The 18102-nt window shown below is 55.3% G+C and overlaps 2 protein-coding genes and 1 long non-coding RNA gene across 4 annotated transcripts; 1 reads left to right on the top strand and 2 right to left on the bottom strand.

Annotated features, from left to right (window-relative positions):
• Positions 1-363: 363 nt before the first annotated feature.
• Positions 364-5508, bottom strand: LOC121499673. Its single transcript, XR_005990210.1, has 3 exons — positions 4843-5508; positions 2552-2626; positions 364-1370 (listed from the first exon to the last, which is right to left on the bottom strand). It is a non-coding gene; the product is annotated as an uncharacterized LOC121499673 (long non-coding RNA).
• A 196-nt stretch (positions 5509-5704) lies between these two features.
• MAPK7 (mitogen-activated protein kinase 7) lies at positions 5705-10799 on the top strand. 2 transcript variants are annotated; one of them, XM_041770595.1, is made up of 7 exons: positions 5705-5952; positions 6250-6483; positions 7096-7261; positions 7859-8937; positions 9044-9711; positions 10108-10241; positions 10389-10799. In XM_041770595.1, exons 2-7 carry the CDS (start codon positions 6252-6254, stop codon positions 10540-10542), a joined length of 2433 nt encoding a protein of 810 aa, XP_041626529.1. In that variant the 5' UTR covers positions 5705-5952; positions 6250-6251; the 3' UTR covers positions 10543-10799. The 2 variants fall into 2 exon arrangements, with proteins under 2 accessions (XP_041626529.1, XP_041626528.1); XM_041770594.1 differs by having other exon boundaries at positions 5710-5952; positions 6247-6483.
• Positions 10800-10978: 179 nt separating this feature from the next.
• Positions 10979-14192, bottom strand: MFAP4 (microfibril associated protein 4). Its single transcript, XM_041770600.1, has 6 exons — positions 14080-14192; positions 13700-13775; positions 13289-13443; positions 12703-12799; positions 12417-12599; positions 10979-12057 (listed from the first exon to the last, which is right to left on the bottom strand). Exons 1-6 carry the CDS (start codon positions 14083-14085, stop codon positions 11810-11812), a joined length of 765 nt encoding a protein of 254 aa, XP_041626534.1. The 5' UTR covers positions 14086-14192; the 3' UTR covers positions 10979-11809.
• Positions 14193-18102: the final 3910 nt, after the last annotated feature.

The following is an 18102-nucleotide window of genomic DNA, read 5'->3' as shown; positions in this document are numbered from 1 at the left end:
TGTAGCACCACGTCCTTCTCCCTCCTTCATTCTGTCTGGAACATAAATGTGATGGCTGGATTGCAGCAGCTGTCTTGTAGTCAATGAGTTAAGAGGGAAAACATCATAAGGATGATGGCAAAGTGGATAGAGCCTTCGTCCCCGACAAGCTAAACCAAGGTCAACAACATTCTTTGGATTTCAGGGCCCCTGGTGGCTCAGTTGGTTCAGGGTCCAACTTTTGCTTTTGGCTCAGATCATGATCTCATCGTCATGGGATTGAGCCCCACATCAGGTTCCGTGTTCAGTGAGGAGTCTGCTTGAAGACTCTCTCCCTCTGTCCCTCCCCCTACTCCTGTGGGGGCGTGTGTGTGGGTGCACACACTCTCTCACACTCTCAAATAAATAAATTTTTTTATAAAAAGATGCAAAGTACTTTGAGTTTCTCATGATGAAAGAGAAATACATCTTCACATGTTTATGCCATGGTTGGTGCTTTTCTGTTACCTGCAGCCTGATGCAATCTTAACTGATGGTTCCAGCTCTGGGAGAATGGGCCCGCCTGTCCTCCCTACGCCCTAGCTCAGAATCCTTCCCACCTCCAGCTGCTGCCACTATCACCAGGGCCCATGCTCAAATCAGGCCTGGGATCAGTTATAATTTAGACCAACTCCACATTTTCGGTTTTGGAGAGACTCCTCCCTGCATGATGGGAAAATAGACTGCTACCCTCATTACAAAGAAGGGGAGACAGCTTCAGAGAGGGCTGGGGTTGGCCTAAAGTCACCAGCTGAGGGCATCACAACTCGGTCCTTACTTCTGATGAGTTCCATGGGCTCACAGAGGGATTGATGTCCCCGACTGCCACCCACCTATCTCCTGGGTGCCTGAAATCCCCCCCTGTTGAGACCAGGCAGTGTCCTTTGCAGGCTCATCCATTAAACTGGCTCCCTACACTTCTGGTGGCAGAGGGGTGTGCATGGGAACATCTGCGATTTCTGCTGGCCCAGTGTCCATCCCATCTTCCTGAAGTCACAGGTTTACTTTTGGAAAATGGGCCTCTGCCGCTCACAGTCTGAGGCTTTTGGCTGGGGCTACAGTCCCCTCCCCTTCCAGAGGGGGAGAGGAGACAACAGTCTGGCCAAGCAGCATGCAGGCACACCTCAGAGAGATTGGGTTCCACTCCAGACCACTACCATAGAGCAAACATCATGACAAAAGGAGTCAAATGAGGGCACCTAGGAGGCTCAGTCGTTAAGTGTCTGCCTTTGGCTTGGGTCATGATCACAGGGTCCTGGGATTGAGCTCCACATCGGGTTTCCTGATCAACGAGGAGTCTGCTTCTCCCCCCTGCCCCTCACTCTGCTCATGCTTATGCACGCACTCTCTCTCTGAAATAAATGAAAAAAATTTTTTAAAGATTTTATTTATTTATTCGTGAGAGACAGAGAAAGAGAGAGAAAGAGAGAGAAAGAGAGAGAGAGAGAGAGAGGCAGAGACACAGGCAGAGGGAGAAGCGGGCTCCATGCAGGGAGCCCGATGTGGGACTCGATCCCGGGACTCCAGGGGAGTCCTGGGCTGAAGGCAGGCACTAAACCACTGAGCCAAACCAGGGATCCCAAAACATGAAATCTTAAAGAGAGAGAGAGAGAGAGAGAGACTTCAAAAGCACAAGTGACAAAAGACCAAAATAGGTAAATTGGAATTCATTGCCTTTAAAAATTTTCAAATTTTGAAAACTTTTGTGCTTCATATGATACCATCAAGTAAGTGAAAAGGCAACCCACAGAATGAGAATATTTGTAAATTATATCTCTGATAAAGGACTTATATCCAGAATATATAAAGAACTCCTGCAACTCAACAATAAAAGGGGAAATAACATGGGACGCCTGGGTGGTTCAGTGGTTGAGCATCTGCCTTTGGCTCAGGTCATGATCCTGGGGTCCTGGGATCAAGTCCTGCATCACGCTCCCTGCAGGGAGCCTGCTTCTCCCTCTGTCCACGTTTCTGCCTCTCTCTCTCTGTCTCTCATGAATAAATAAAAAAAAAAATTTTAATCTTTAAAAATAAAATAAAAATGAAGGATTTGAATAGATATTTCTCTCCTAAAAGACAAATGGCCAATAAGCATATGAAAAATGCTCAACATCATTTATCATTAGGGAAATGCAAATCAAAGCCATAGTGACATATTACTTCAGGACCCCTAGGATGACTCTAAAAAAAAAAAAAGAAAGAAAAGGAAAGGAAAGTAATAAGTGGTGGTGAGGGTGAGGATGTGGAAAATTGGAACCCTCAAATATTGCTGGTCAGACTAGCTCTATACCCAAGAGAAATGAAAACATATCCACAAAAAAACTTGTAGATGAATTTCACAGCATCATGGTTGACAACTACCAAAAAGTGGAAACAAACCAAATGTCCATCAACTGATGAATGAACCAGATGCAGTCTATCCATAAAATGGAATATTTTCAGTGTTAGAAAGGAATGAAGTTCTGATACATGCAAAAGGATGAACCTAGAAAACGTGCTATGTGAAAGAAATCAGCCACAAAAGGTCACATACCGTAAGATTCCATTTGTAAGGAAGGTCCAGAATGGCAAGTCCAGAGTCAGAAAGTTGATTAGCAGTTGCCAGGGCCTGGGGAGGGGAAATGAGGAGTGACTACTAATGTGGCCTTTTCTGGGGGGTGAGGAAAACATTACAAAACTAGGCTGTGCTTGCACAACTCTTACGGGCATACTAAAAACCACTATATTGTACACTTTGAAGTTTTATAACACATGAATTTTTTAAAAGATTTTTTATTTATTCATTTGAGAGAGAGAGAACAAACAAGGGGAGAGGCAGAGGGAGAAGCAGACTCCCTGTTGAGCTGGAAGCCCGATGTGGGGCTCATCCCAGGATCCCAGGATCATGACCTGAGCTGAAGGCAGACCCTTAACCATTCTGAGCCACCCAGGCGCCCCTTTAGCACATGAATTTTACCTCAAAAAGGCTGTTATAAGAAAAGAGGCACCTCTCTGCTTACTGATACTTAATGATCTTTAGGAAAATTAGTTTGCTACCTTGTATATATTAAGGAGGCATTGGATAAGAATGTGTATTTGTGTTTGCTTGTGTTGACTTTGTAGAGACAATAAAAGCAACCACCTGGGGTTAGGACCAAGATTTTTCACTTAAACTTTTTTTTTTTCAAGATGTACTTATTTGAGAGAGAGAGAGAAATGAACACAAGCAGGGGAAGAGGCAGAGGGAGAGGGAGAAGCAGACTCCTCCCTGAGCAGGGAGCCTAATGCAGGGCTCAATCCCAGGACCCTGGGACCACGACTACAGCTGAAGGCAGCCACCCAGGCACTCCACTTAAACCTTATAAATTTTGAGCCATGCAAAAATGATTTTTTTCTTAAAGAAATGGTCAGTTGTGTCAGCTGCAGCAGAGCTCTGTAAGGCAAGGACTGAGGAACGTCTGTTGGATTTGACTATAGTCGATTAAGGACTTTTCCGGGACAGAGTCAAGGCCAAGTGGCAGTAGAGACAAGGCAGCTCACAGTGGATTGAAAAGTAGATGAGAATCAGTTTTTGCCAGAAAATGTTGAATAGCCTATAGCTTGTATACTCAGCCTCGCTGAAATATTCATAGAGAAGTAATTAAACATAGTTTTTTAGTCTCTTGTGAGATTTTGTTTTATTCCCAGATGGGACGGGATCATCACGCAGCTGCCCACTCGGTCCCCTGAAAAGATGTGTTTGTGTGTCTTGCTTCTCTGTAGGCTCTCTACTTACACTGAGGGTCACCGCAGGCCTTAAACTGCACGGATTTCAGAGTTAGGGAAGTCTGTCTACTGTGTCCCCTAAACAAAGGCCATCAAAGAAATATTTTCAGACCTCAGTGACAGAAAATGTTCTTTCCCCAAGTATGCTTTCTTGATTAATATCCAATGCAAACTACATAACAAGATACTTTGGCTTTTTGCTGTTGCGAGAAAAATCGGACACAAATTCATAATTCGGCCTTAACTGAGGAGACCCAGATGATCCTTTAAAGTCTAAATATTAGCTGGTTTTCCAGAGGCTGACCTAATACTTAATGTATTTTAATGTATAATCCCAATAAACTTCTGAAAATTCAGTATCCCACCCCCAAAATGTACAGCAAAGCGTTACCAAAAAGAAACTGTCACCATTAGAAGAGGAGGAACTTCTGAGCAGTTAATTTATCTCAATTCAATACAACTGGTGTTAAATTTGGGAAACTGATTGAACTATAAACTTAGCATGTTAAAAGGAAAACACAACAGTGCGGAATAATAAAATAAAAAAATTTTTTTAAATATTTTATTTATTTGACAGAAAGCACAAGCAGCGGGAACAGCAAAGGAGAGGGGAAAGCAGGCTTCCCTCCAAGCAGAGAGCCCCATGCGGGGCTCGATCCTAAGACCCGGGATCACGACCAGAGCCGATGGAACATTTGTTTATTGTTTGTTTTTTTAAGGATTTTATTTATTTATTCGTGAGAGAGAGAAGAGAGAGGCAGAGACACAGGCAGAGGGTGAAGCAGGCTCCACGCAGGGAGCACGATGCGGGACTCGATCCCAGGACCTCGGGGTCACGACATGAGCGGAAGGCAGACGCTCAACGACTGAGCCATCGAGGCGTCCCCAAAACAAAGATTTTTTTAAAGTCTGTAGGCTTGCCAAAATTCACTTCTGGTCTGGACCCACTTTTCAGCCTCTAGTCCGTGATGTTAAGGAACAGACCCTGGACCTGGCACTGAGTCTCTACCCACCGAGCACTACTCGGGGCCACGGAAGAGCCCCCAGAGCCCCCGTTCCTCTGCTTCGCAGTCTCCGTACCTTCGCCTCGATTCTCCAGCTTTCTTCTCACTTGGCGGCACCACTCCCTTTGCTCCAAAAGGCTGTTCCTCACTGCACCACCTGGAGCTCCCCGCTGCAAACCTTGCCTCCGCACGAAGGTTCGGACGGCCCCGCCCCGGAGTCGCCGCTGCCTTCTCAGGGAAGGCTCTACCAATCAGCCACCGGGCCGTGGAGCGGGGCGGGCACCTGGACCCCGCGCAGGGGTAGAGGCCGGACGCCCCGCCCGCTGTCCCCTAGAGCTCGGCAGCAGCCCGCGGCGCGGGAGCCCTGGGACGGAGCCACCCAGCGGAGGGACCACAGCGGAGGCCGGGAAAACCCGAGCAGAGGCCCCGGGCCGCCGGAAGCTCAGCCGCCGGAAGTCAGTGGCGGCTTCAGGCCGGGCGCTCTAGAATCCCGGAGGCCCAGGGTCTCTGTGGTTGGATGCGTCCGATCACTCTCTACTCTGGGTGGCGCCTTCCCGGAGCTCCCGGGGCCGATGGGGAAAATGAGGAGGTGGAGCATAGTTCCTCGGGCGATGAGGACTGACAGGGGAACAGGGGCCTCAACGAGGTAACAGGCCCACGCACCTGAGCGCCGCCGCACGCCCGGGACCTGCCGCAGTCAACCCCGCGGATGGCGGTGCGCACGCACGCACGGGGGCGTTACCTTCCATTAGCGCGGCGCCCGGGGCTGCTAGCGCGCCTGCGTCAGAAGACTGAGCTGGGCGGGGAGCCTGCGAAGCGCCGAGCGCCCTTTGGGCGGCTCCTGCGGGCAAGCTGGACAGCGGCGGGGGCGCGCGCGGACGGGCGCGCGGGGGGGCGTGGTTTCCTCTGCAGGTGGCCTCGGATTGGACGCAGCAAGTTGGAGGGGTGGGAACCTCCGCAGAGAGCGCCCAGCGATTGGCCAGGGGCTGGAGGGAGCGTGATCTTGGGAGGCGGGGCGGGGGGACCGGCGGGGTAGAGCGCGGCGCTGAGGTGGTGGCGGCGGCCTTGAACAAGTGAGCGAGCGACTCTCGGAGTATCCCTCCACGGGGAACGGGAGCCCGGGGACGCAGGGAGCGCCGGCGACCTCCGAAGGCCGGGAGGACGCGTCGGAGTGAGGTGCCATTCGGTGAGTGTTGACCAAGAAAAGCGAAGTGCCCCGCCCCTCCCTTTCTTCCTGGACCGCGCCTGGCGGCGCCTCCCCCACCTCCCACCCTGCATTCCACCCTGGACCTGAGCTCTGGGTTCCAAGTCCGGGTGTGGGACGACTACTACGTGCCAGCCGCTCTCTTTCGCTCCCTACCTGGCCCCCGTTGGCTGAGGGAACTTGGAAATTCCCTGGTCCTGCTCCCCAGCCTCCCAGATGGGAAACTGAGGCCTGGGAGCGGGCGGCGGGCCCCTCCTCACCAGCGTCTCCACACAGAAGCCATGGCTGAACCCCTGAAGGAGGAAGAGGGCGACGACGGTTCTGGGGAGCCCCCCGGGCCGGTGAAGGCGGAACCCACCAACAACGCTGCCTGTGTAGCGGCCAAGAACCTGGCCCTGCTCAAAGCCCGCTCCTTCGATGTGACCTTCGACGTGGGGGACGAGTACGAGATCATCGAGACCATAGGCAACGGGGCCTATGGGGTGGTGTCCTCCGCGCGCCGCCGTCTCACGGGTGAGCTTCCCTGTTGTGCACCGCTTACAGATGTGGAAGCGGGCCCCAGAGAGTGAGAAGCCTGCCCCGTCTCAGCCCGGAAGGAAACCTGGGATCCAAATTCTGGATCAAGTCAGCAGATACCGGTTAGGTGCCTCCTGGATGCCAGGGTCTGTGTTGGGAAACTGCTATGGTGGTTTTGCCTATTTCTTTAGAAGAGTGGCAATCTCAGACCAGAATGCAGATCCTGTCTTTGGTTTCTAAAAGTCTTTGGAGCCAGAGACTGGTGTAAGGAATTGGTGGTGGGATGCGTAAGGTCTGAGATGGAGAGAGTGTAGGGAGGTAGTTGAGCACAGGCATTAGAATCAAGCCTACCACTAATTCCAACAAGTTGCTGAGCCAGGTTTTCATCATTTTCAACTTTGAGCCGTTGGTATCCATCTCAGGATAGATGTGAAGGGAAAATCTGATAACATCCGTAAGGTGCTTAGTGCAGGCCTTGGCATGTAGTAGGTTCTTGCTATTCAGTATATGGTAACAGCCTTCTAGAAGGAAGATGTTGAAAGGGGCCTTTTGCCAATCTGCAGCTACTCTAAGGTACCTCATGGTATCTGCCTTTTTCCTGCTCCCCAGGCCAGCAGGTGGCCATTAAGAAGATCCCTAATGCTTTTGACGTGGTCACCAATGCCAAGCGGACCCTCAGGGAGCTGAAGATCCTCAAACACTTCAAGCACGACAACATCATCGCCATCAAGGACATCTTGAGGCCCACTGTGCCGTATGGGGAGTTCAAATCTGTGTAAGGAGCAGGGATGGAAGAGGAAGGCAGAGGTGGGATCTGAAGTTTTCGAAGGGCAACTGAACCTAATGTAAGGCAGGCTGGGAAAGTTCCCATTATTCCAGGACCAGTGTCCCTTAGGGCTTTGCTGGGGACAGCTGCAGTTGCTCAAGAAGAGTGCAGGTGGTTACCGTTTTATAGAATCTTGGTAGGTAGGAAGACCAATATAAGATGTTCATATAGTAACTGCACTCTTCTACTCTCATAGCAGATATTGCTAGTCAATTATAGAGCATTTTCTTAAAAAAATGGGTAAGGCTTCACAGTTTTCAGAGTCTTTCAGGCAGCCATACCAAACAATGGAGATGGCCTCCAAACTAAACTTATTGGCCAGCCCTGGTTTAGTCCAACCCCATCGTTTCTTTGATGGGGAAACTAGATCTAGAGAGAAGAGTGACTTAACTTCATGGAAACATTAGAGAAAATCTAGAATCTTCATACCATCCCATTGACCCCTGCGGCATGTGAAGATGAGGCTATTACCTGTCGAGCCGGGAGGCTGTAGTGAGGCTGGAGTGTGGGCAAGGTAGCCATGCTTATCTTTCTTGTCCCCTCTAGCTATGTGGTCCTGGACCTGATGGAGAGTGACCTGCACCAGATCATCCACTCCTCCCAGCCACTCACTCTGGAACATGTGCGCTACTTCCTGTATCAGCTGCTTCGGGGCCTCAAGTACATGCACTCGGCTCAGGTCATCCACCGCGACCTCAAGCCCTCCAACCTGTTGGTGAATGAGAATTGTGAGCTCAAGATTGGCGACTTTGGCATGGCCCGTGGCCTGTGCACCTCACCTGCTGAACACCAGTACTTCATGACTGAGTATGTGGCCACACGCTGGTACCGTGCTCCTGAGCTCATGCTCTCACTGCATGAGTACACCCAGGCTATCGACCTGTGGTCTGTGGGCTGCATCTTTGGTGAGATGCTAGCCCGGCGCCAGCTCTTCCCAGGCAAAAATTATGTACACCAGCTGCAGCTGATCATGATGGTGCTGGGCACCCCATCACCAGCTGTAATCCAGGCTGTGGGGGCTGAGAGAGTGCGGGCCTACATCCAGAGCCTGCCACCACGTCAGGCTGTGCCCTGGGAGACAGTGTATCCAGGGGCCGACCGCCAGGCCCTGTCACTGCTGGGACGCATGTTGCGTTTCGAGCCTAGCGCCCGCATCTCTGCAGCTGCTGCCCTTCGCCACCCCTTCCTGGCCAAGTACCATGACCCTGATGATGAGCCTGACTGTGCCCCACCTTTTGATTTTGCTTTTGACCGGGAAGCCCTCACTCGGGAGCGCATTAAAGAGGCTATAGTGGCGGAGATCGAGGACTTCCACGCACGACGTGAGGGCATCCGCCAACAGATCCGCTTCCAGCCTTCCCTGCAGCCAGTGGCCAGTGAGCCTGGCTGCCCTGATGTTGAGATGCCCAGTCCCTGGGCTCCCAGCGGGGACTGTGCCATGGAGTCACCTCCACCGGCTCCACCACCGTGTCCTGGCCCTGCACCTGACACCATTGATCTGACCCTGCAACCACCCCTGCCAACCAGTGAACCAGCCCCTCCGAAGAAGGAGGGTGCCATCTCAGACAACACCAAGGCAGCCCTCAAAGCTGCCCTGCTCAAGTCCTTGCGGAGCCGGCTCCGAGGTGCCTTGCGGAGGCAGCAGCTGGCCAGGGAGCGGGGTTGCAGAGGGGTACTCCCAGTTTGGACAGGCCGCAGACTCTTACCTTCTCCTTGCCAACTTCTCTGCAGATGGCCCCAGTGCTCCTCTGGAAGCTCCTGAGCCTCGAAAGCCGGTGACTGCCCAGGAGCGTCAGCGGGAGCGGGAGGAGAAACGGCGGAGGCGGCAAGAGCGAGCCAAGGAGCGGGAGAAGCGGCGGCAGGAGCGGGAACGCAAGGAGCGGGGGGCCGGGACCTCTGGGGGTCCCTCCACCGATCCCCTGGCTGGGCTGGTGCTCAGTGACAATGACCGCAGCCTGCTGGAGCGTTGGACTCGCATGGCCCGGCCCGCAGCCCCCACAGCAGCCCCAGCCCCAACCCCAGCCCCAGCCCATGCCCCAGTCCCAGCACCCACCCCAGCTCAGCCCAGCAGTCCTCCTGCTGCCCCCCCACCAAAACCTGCAGGCTCCCCCACTGGTCCTGTACCGCAGCCTGCTTGCCAAGCCCCTGGGCCTGCTCCTCACCCTGCCAGCCCTCCGGGGCCTGTCCCTGGCCCAGCTCCACTCCAGACTGCCACCCCTAGCCTCTTGGCTCCCCCCGCACTTGTGCCACCCTCTGGGCTGCCTGGCCCCGGTGCTGTAGCTGTGCTGCCTTACTTCCCATCTGGCCCGCCCCCTCCAGAGCCCGGAGGGGCCCCTCAGCCCTCCACCTCAGAATCCCCTGACGTCAACCTGGTCACTCAGCAGCTGTCCAAGTCACAGGTGAGAGGCTGTGGAGACACCTGGATCTGGGCCCAGGGAAAATGGATTTGAGAAGTCCTTGCTGTTTGGTGGGGGCGGGGGGACAGGAGAGGCTTCAGTGTACCTTTATTCCATGAAAACTGAGTGGCAAATGGGGTTTTATCCCTGAACTTGTCATCTTGCTCTTAGAAGGAGCTCAATGCCAATGAACCGGTTGGGAGACGACTAAGATCGTCTTCCTAAGTTATGCCTGGCCTGCAGACAGGCCCTTGACCGGCATTCAGCAATTGTCCAGGCTGGTGCTGTCCCCAACGGCTGTCCAGGCAAAGTCACTGGAAGGGTTGGGACAGAGCTGCGGGATAACCTCTGTCTGCTCTTGATACTGCCTGTGTTGTAACCTGCCGTCGCCCGTTGCAGGTGGAGGACCCCTTGCCCCCAGTCTTCTCGGGCACTCCAAAGGGCAGTGGGGCCGGCTATGGTGTTGGCTTTGACCTGGAGGAATTCCTAAACCAGTCTTTTGACATGGGAGTGGCTGACGGGCCACAGGATGGGTAAGATGGCTGGACCAAGCTTCTAGAATGGGCCTGTGGGTAGGATTTCCTGGTGCAGGAGGAGCTTGCCTGTGGGATGGGCAAGGAGCCAGCCTAGGCTAACAGGGCCTCTCCCCTCCGCTCTCCCTGCTTCCCTTTTTCCTGCAGCCAGGCAGACTCAGCCTCACTCTCGGCTTCCCTGCTTGCTGACTGGCTGGAGGGCCACGGCATGAACCCTGCCGACATTGAGTCCCTGCAGCGTGAGATCCAGATGGATTCCCCGATGCTGCTGGCTGACCTGCCGGACCTCCAGGAGCCCTGAGGTCCACAGCCTGTGCCTTGCTGCCCGGGGCGGACCCAGCTACAAGACTCATTTCCAAGAGCTGGAGCCTTGGGCCCAGCAGTGGAAGCTCAGCTTCGATTATTCTGCAGGTTCATCTCAGACACACTCTGCAGCCTTAAGCAGCCACCTGAGCCACCGCCAAGCCATGGCAGGATCAGGAAACCTCTACTCCCTGAGCGATCCTTTTCAGTATTGTATTTTTATTATAATTATTATTATATTAATATTGTGATGCAGTCTTTTTGCCATCAAAATGAGGCCTGTGAAATATAAGGTTCCCTTTAGGGCCTAACTCTAGGTGTCTTTTTAGAGTTGAGGTCAGGGTGTTGTCAGTAGGGGAGCAAGGAGGAGCCAGGTTCTTGTATTTGAGACCCAAGCAAACACAATTGCATGCATGACAGACAGCCAAAGCCAGTTCATTCAGATCCTGAGCTTTATTGAGATCTTCACTCCCCACCTGCTTACAGCCCCTCAGAGGCTGTCCTCTGCCCACCCCCTACCCCCCCACCATGGTCAGACCTCAACTCTAGGGCCAGTGGGGGGACCTGGTATCTATGCCTACCTTGACTGTAGCTGTTTTAGAGTGGCGTGCAGTAGCTGTGGCGACATACGGTTTTAGCATTGAGCTTTGGGGGGCTGGGACAGGCGGGTGGGAGCAGCAGAGTAGGGCCATGAGGTGGGGGTGGGGGTCCATGGTGCTCCCCACTAGGGAATGAGTTGTGGGAGGGAGGCCAAGAGTGGGGAGATGCTCTGAGGACAATGGGGGGCATGCTGGGGTGTGGCAGCGGTGGCCACGCACGGGTGGCCTGGCATCCACGACACCAGCTCAGTCTAGCATACTGGGGGGGCCCCAGTTGGAGGAGTCCACAGCAAGGAAGCTCACCAAGGTGGTACACAAAAGCCACAGCCTTGGAGTGTAGCTCCCGGCTCTCCACCTTTGGGGGAGGGCAGAGGCAAGCTAGAGTCTCGTGGAGCCTGGTCGGGTCCAGGGGGGAATGGCCGTGCCTTTCCGAGGGGCCCCAGGAGAACTGCTGGCCCCATAGCTATAGGTGAGGTGCGGAAGGCCTGGCTTTGAGATGGACACCCTGGGTGTGACAGGACCCACTGGGGCTAGAACCACAAGGCCCCCACCGTGGGAAGCAGGTGCTAAGAGAGCAGCGGGCAGGGGTGGGGTGGGGTGCAGAGGGGCCCTTGTGGAGACCAGGAGCAGCCAGGGGAGGCTCAGGGCCTGATGGGGGCCAGCCCCTCAGGCCCGGCGGATTTTCATCTCGGTGCGCTTGAGGGAGTAGTAGAAGCCCTTCCACTGGGCCCAGTTGATGCCATTAGCATAGGAGAGGTGGGAGCCACCCAGGTAGAAGCCGTTGAGGTTGGCAAAGTGGCAGCTGCGGAACCAGAAGGCTCCCGAGGAGAGGGCCGCGCAGTTCTGCACAAAGAGGTCCTGGTCCCGGTCGAAGGTGGAGAACTTCTGGCCGCTGTGGTAGGACAGGGAGTCGCCTGGCAGAGGGGTGGAGGGATGGGGCTGCTGAGTCAGGGAGCCAGCCCCAAGCTGGCGTCAGGTGGGGGGCGGGTGGAGTGTGACAAGAGTGACGCTGTGAGAGGCATCACGTGGCAGCCTGGCAGGATGGGGCGCCCTCCCCAAGCTGGCTTTTGCATGAAGAGAAACAGCTGCTCCTCACAGGGCTCCCTGGAGTGAGTGGACACGGCTTCTCCCAGGGCCCAGGTCCAACCTGGGTGGGAGCCAGCACGATCCTTCGGGGACTCGAGGGGGAAGGAAGGGGTCGGGGGCCCAGCGGGCAGTGCCAGCCCTGCCTTCTCTCCCGATGGCCGCTGGTGAGGCAGGCAGCAGGGGATACCTGCCCCGCCGTCCTCGAAGCCTGCCACGTAAAGGGTGTAGCCATCCTCCTCGGCACTGACCGCGTTGGGCGAGATAGAGAATTCGGCGTACTTGGCGGAGGCCGTGTTGTTCTCAAAGTCCTCCAGGTCCACTCGCAGCTCGTACTTCTGCTTCAGCGTCAGGAGGTGCAGGTTCTGCAGCCCTGGGGGTGTGGGGGTGTGGGTAGGGGGCACCTGGTTAGCAGAGCCCTGGCTCCTGGCTCGGGGCAGCTCTCAGCCCATGGGTGTCCCCTGCCCCCTCCTTACCCAGCCAGTACTCCCCGTCGGCACGGCCGAAGCCCAGCTTGTAGTCGTTCCAGCCCCGGAAGAAACTCACTGAGCCATTGAATCTCTTCTGGAAAACCTGGAGTAGAGGACAGGCCTGGACCATCAAGAGTCCCAGGGGCGGGAGCCTCACCCAGGCATGGACCTGGTGATGCTGAGGGCATTTTGGTAAAAGACTGAGCTGGGCCCCGAAACAAGGCACACGCTGGCCCCAGGCCTCTCAGTGAGCAGCTCCTGGGCGCCAGGCGCAAAGGTGAAGGAAGGAGTTGTTCTAGAGTCAGGCTCCTGGTAGTCAGTCCCGGCGGGGGCTGTGTGACCTTGGGCAAATTATTCACCTCTCTGGGTTTCAGTTCCTCTGTACAGGGTCCCTATCTCCCAGAACCATTGCAAGGATATAGGCACTAACCTGCCTCAGGCACCTAGAATTCAGTGTTGGCAGCAGCTCACGCGCTATGCTGTGGCTATTATGAGCTCCATTTTAGAGATGGAAAAACTGAAGTGCACGGAGGTTAAGCCTAGGCGCACGGCCAGGACCAGAACCAGGCCTCTGTTCCCCCGACCCACTCACCGTCCACTTTCCGCCCGCAGTGGTCATGTCACAGAAGACCGGCACGGGCACGCTGGGGCCCGAGGGGTAGATGAGGTACACACCGTCCACCTGGTACCCCTGCGCGTAGACGTCATCACAGTCCAGGGGCTGCGGAAGGCAAGGCTTCTCCAGAGCTGGGGGCAGGGGCAGGGAGGGTGAGGGGAGGGGGACCAAGGCGCAGCCGGCCCCTCAGCACCCTGCAGTTTGCCTCCGTCCCTAGGGTCACCAGAAATCAAGATCTCCTTTGGGGCGTGGGGGAGGATGCTCCACCTGCCCCAGGGTGGAGGAGAGGAGATGGCCTCCGGCAGGACTCAGCCCTGAGGCTGGACTCCCAGAAATGATGGTTCCCAGGAACCTCTCCTCCCCCAACCTGCTGGCTGGGCCGCTTACCGTCTCCCCGGATCCCGGAGATCTGGGGGGCGCAGGGGGGTGTGCAGAGAAGCAGCAACGGCAGAGCCAGGAGAACCTGGGACAGGATGACAGGGTCACCACCTACTGCAGCCCCCCTCGTGCCTCCTCCAGCCCCAGAGCCCCTGGCGCACTCTGCACTTGGCCCTCATGTGAACCGCCCCCTGCTGGGAACCCCTTGCCTGCCCTTTGGCCCCTCTTTCCCTCCCTCTTCCCACGCCTGAGAAACCGGTCTCTGGGACAGGCTGGAGCCCCCCTGGCTTCCAGTTTCAAGTGGATCGCTTCCCAGCGCCGTATCTGGTGCGGGTCCTCTTCCCCCAGCGGCTCAGGTCCACGGTGCCCAGAGTCCCCGGCCCCAGTACCTTCATGCTGCCAGTTCAGCTCGGAGCGGCTGGGTGTCTGCTGCCCCAGACTGCGCCCCAGACTGCACCCGCCCACAGTTATGTGCTGGGCCCTGGCCAGGCGCCCCGGCCCCACCCCCTGGAGCTGCAGAGCCCCCCTCTCCCCTTCCCGGCACCGCACCAGCATCTGCTTCCGCGGTCAGGGGAGCCAAGGGGGCCCGGGGAGGTGGGGCCGGGCCTGGGGGCCACCTGCGTCTCATTAGGTTTGTCAGGGGCAGGGCAGTGGGGATCTCACTCCCCACTGAGTCACACTCCCTGGGGCGCCTCTACACCCACCACCTGGACCTGTGGAACCCTTGGCACCCCCAACCCAGCCCCTGCTTCCTGATCCACCCCACCCCCCACCCCCCGCCCTACAGATGTCTGTTTATTTTCTCCTTCCTTGGCCTGTGTTTCATCAGTCTTTGGGGGAAGGCTAAGGAGTGGTGGGGAGGGTTCTTGGGAGGGGAGGCCTGTTCTGGGGGCGCAGAAGGCTGGGGAGGCAGCTTCAGAGCTCCTGATGTGGGAGCCTGTCTGGGGCTGGAGGGGGTTAGGGGCAGCGGGGGCCAGGCAGTCTCCTGGCAAGGCTGGGACATTTCTGAGCCATGAGCGCAGCCTGCAGGCGTCCAAGTGCTGTCTGCCCCAGCTCGAGCCAGGGCCTTCTCCAGCCCCCTTCCAGCCCCCCTGGCTCTGGCCGCCCGAGGCCCCCTTCCCCCTCCCCGCTCCCACAGAGTTCCCCGGTGATGTGTCTGCCTCACACCCGGAGCTTGGGGCCTCTCCTTTCTCTCCACCTTCCCCTCCCCCTTCCCTCAACCTCTGCACTTTGGCCTCCATCCCACCTCAGACTCCCTCCTAGATCCACATAAGTAGTGTCCTGTCTTAGCCCAGAAAGCTCTCCCTTGCCTCCTGCCCCCACTGAGCCAGGGGTGCCTCCCAGCCTGCCCTGAGGCCCCACTGTTCCTATCTCCACCTGGGTTCCAGGCCTCCTCCGAGCCTTCTCGGGGTGCTCGCTGCCCCCAGCCCCTTCACGGATGTCTTTGCTTCTGTTCTCTCCCCTCTACCCCTCATCCTCTGCACAGGCTGCCAGGACAGTCTTTCTAGAAGGCCTTCTGTCACCACCTGCTCGCAGCCTCTGGTGGCTCCCTTCCGCCTCAGGGCTGAGGCTCCGGTTCTCACCCTGGGACTTGAGAGGAATTTTAGGTCTGGCTTAGGCCTACCTTAAGGACCTGATCCCAGACTGCTTGTGACTTGAAGTACAATCTAAACACCAAATTCCTTGCCGTGGAGCCCCCACTACCCCCACCCCCACCCACCCCACTGCCCTTGGCTCAATTGTTCCCTGAGGGCCCACCTGCGGGTCTACTCTGCTTGGCCATGAGTGCAGATGGGCAGGGTCAGTGTCATTCCTGCACGCTTCGCACACATCCCAGAGCCCGGCACGGGCACTGATACCCAGATCAAATGTCTTCTGAGCACCAACTCTGTGCTGGCTGCTGGGGATACAGCCCCTAAGAAGCGGCAGACGCAGGTGTTACTGGATTGCAAACGTGACGTGTATTGTGCAAGCTCCTCTGTGGAATGGATGCACCAATGCAGAGCCCAGCAAATAGTGGCCCTGGCTCAGGTTCCCTCTCCTGAGTCCTAAGTCAGCAAGCCCCTTGGATGAGTCCAGGCAGCTTCCTTGGCTTGATTCTATAATCCCTGGTAAGAGTTTGCCTCCATCGTCGCAACACGTCCTGGGGATGCTTTGAGCTGGGTTGCCAGCATCCCCATCCAGGCTGTGCCACCTGTTAGCTAGGGGCCTCAGACAAGTTATTGCTCTGTGCCTCAGTTTCCTCCTCTGTAAAATGAGGATGGTAATAGCATCTCCTCCAAAGGGCTGTGATAAGGATGCAGGACTGCCTAACGAGTGCCTACATAAGCAACAACACACAGCTATGCCTACAATCAGCAACTAATAAATATGAGCTATCTCATCGTCAGGAGCCTCGTGATCGTTCTTACATGAATGGATTGTCTTCGATGTGATTCTTATCCTTGTCTGTGGAAGAGTTAGTTGCCTGCCTCTCAATATCCAATCTCTCTCAGTCCTAAGTGGTAATAAGGCTGATTGTCCAGCCTCCATTGGTGGGACCACAGGTCTGATTTTTGGCCACGAAGCTGCAAACAGAAGTTTTGTAAAGGCAGGGAGCTATTCCATCTTCTTCCTGCTGTTTGTCCTGTCGCTGGGCACGATGGCTGGAGTTCCAGCTGCCATCATGAAAAGTGAGGGTTAGGGCCCCACCAAGAGACAGTAGAAGGTGAGTGCCCCTGGCTGGCTCGGTTGGTAGAGCATCTGAGTCTTAAGCTCAGGGTTGTGAGTTCGAGCTCCATGTTGGGAGTAGAGGTCACTCAGAAAAAGACAAAGGTGGTGGAGGGTAATCAGGGAGCTGCTGGGTGCCTCGGGACTTTGTGGAGCAGGTCCAAGGCCAAGCTCTGGACAGCCCTTCCCTAGGCCCCACTTACTTAGAAGAGAAAGAAACTTTCATCTAGCTTAAGCCTCTGTTGTTTGTTCCCGGCTATGCACAGCTGAATCTAATCCTAATACATCTCTCCTTTCAGCAAATGCCAGCTAATTTTAGCACTGGCTACAAATAAGAAAATGATGAAAAATCAGTCATCAAAACAAATAATAAAACGTGTAGAATACAACTAATAAACAAATGCAGGGACACAAAAAAATAAGCAATGAGGTTTCAATCATATTTTGCCTCTTAGTTGCACTTTTTTTTCCTCTTCTTCTTTCCCGACCCCACAAGCAGGTATGTAGGTGTGGCAAAGTAGGCACTCTGTTTGCTGAATGTTTTCTCTTAGTTTAACTCTTCAGGGGAAAAAGGTTTGGTGCCACAGCCTAAGAGTCAGCAACACCTCTGTGAAGATGCTGTCTGAAGGAAATACTCTGATATAGTAAAAAACAAACATGTATTTAGTTAGCAGGCAAGTTTGTTGGCTGCCCGTGGTGGGAACCTTCCCATGTTTGGGCGTCCCCCCTAACTGGAATGCAGGTGCTCGCTCTTCCAGGCCTGCTTACAGGTCTGTTGTAGGCACGTGACCTTGGAGTAGCCAATCAAATGCATTACCTTGGGCTTCATTTGGGGAGATACTGATTTAAGAGGCAGGAGGATGAAGAATTCACTCTTGGGATGGTGGTGACCCGGAGGCCTCTGGCTTCTAGGTTCTCTGACTGGTTGGTGGTGACTTAGCAAGCACAGTGCTGAGTCATAGTGGCTCTGGCTTGGGCTGCAAAGCCCTCAGGTTGGTTCTTCACTCTTGGCAACCACCTTTCTCTGCCCATGATCTCTTGGAAAAAGACCCCCCAGCAGACACCAACTCTGACCAACTTTGTCGAGACTTTCAGGGCCTGTGAGTTGAGGAGAACTAGCTTGACTGGGGGTGGGTGGGAGCTGAGGTTGCGCCAAGGCTCTGGGAGGCAGGTGGTCCTCAGTGGTAGTCTTGTCATGGCGACAGTGTGTCAGGATGATGTTACTCACTGGACAGGCCATGTCTTTGCTTGAGAGCCAGATTCCAGGAGGGGGAGCATCCGACCCCCTGGCCTTGCTTGGGTCACTTGCCTACCCACTTGGCATTTGCCTTGCTACCCCACCTTTCTCTGTCCTGCTCTAGTGGTGATGCCCAGGGCATCACTGTGTTCCCATGGTCCCTGGCCTCTGGCTGGATTTGGCCAACAGGCAGAATCAAGAGGAGGTGGAAGAAGAGAGAGGTTGGGGTGTTTCTCCCTGGCTCCTGTCATTCCCAGGACCACAGTTTCAGCAAAGGCTGTGCCCGCCTCCCCACCAACAATGACAGCTCCTGCCATAACCCGCTTCACTGGCCCAATACCTCCGTTTCCTCCCCTTACCCCTGCAGCCTGGGATGGTAAGCCCCCCACCCACCCATTACTAGTCCCAGGGTGCTCCAGCACCCCATGCTGGCTTCCTAAATGCCCACACCCATGTAAGTAGTCCC

Source organism: Vulpes lagopus, chromosome 10, assembly GCF_018345385.1.
Source record: "Vulpes lagopus strain Blue_001 chromosome 10, ASM1834538v1, whole genome shotgun sequence".
NCBI classification, from domain to species: Eukaryota; Metazoa; Chordata; class Mammalia; order Carnivora; family Canidae; genus Vulpes; species Vulpes lagopus.
Note: the sequence above shows the minus strand (reverse complement) of the source record. Positions and strands in the feature narration are given on the sequence as shown.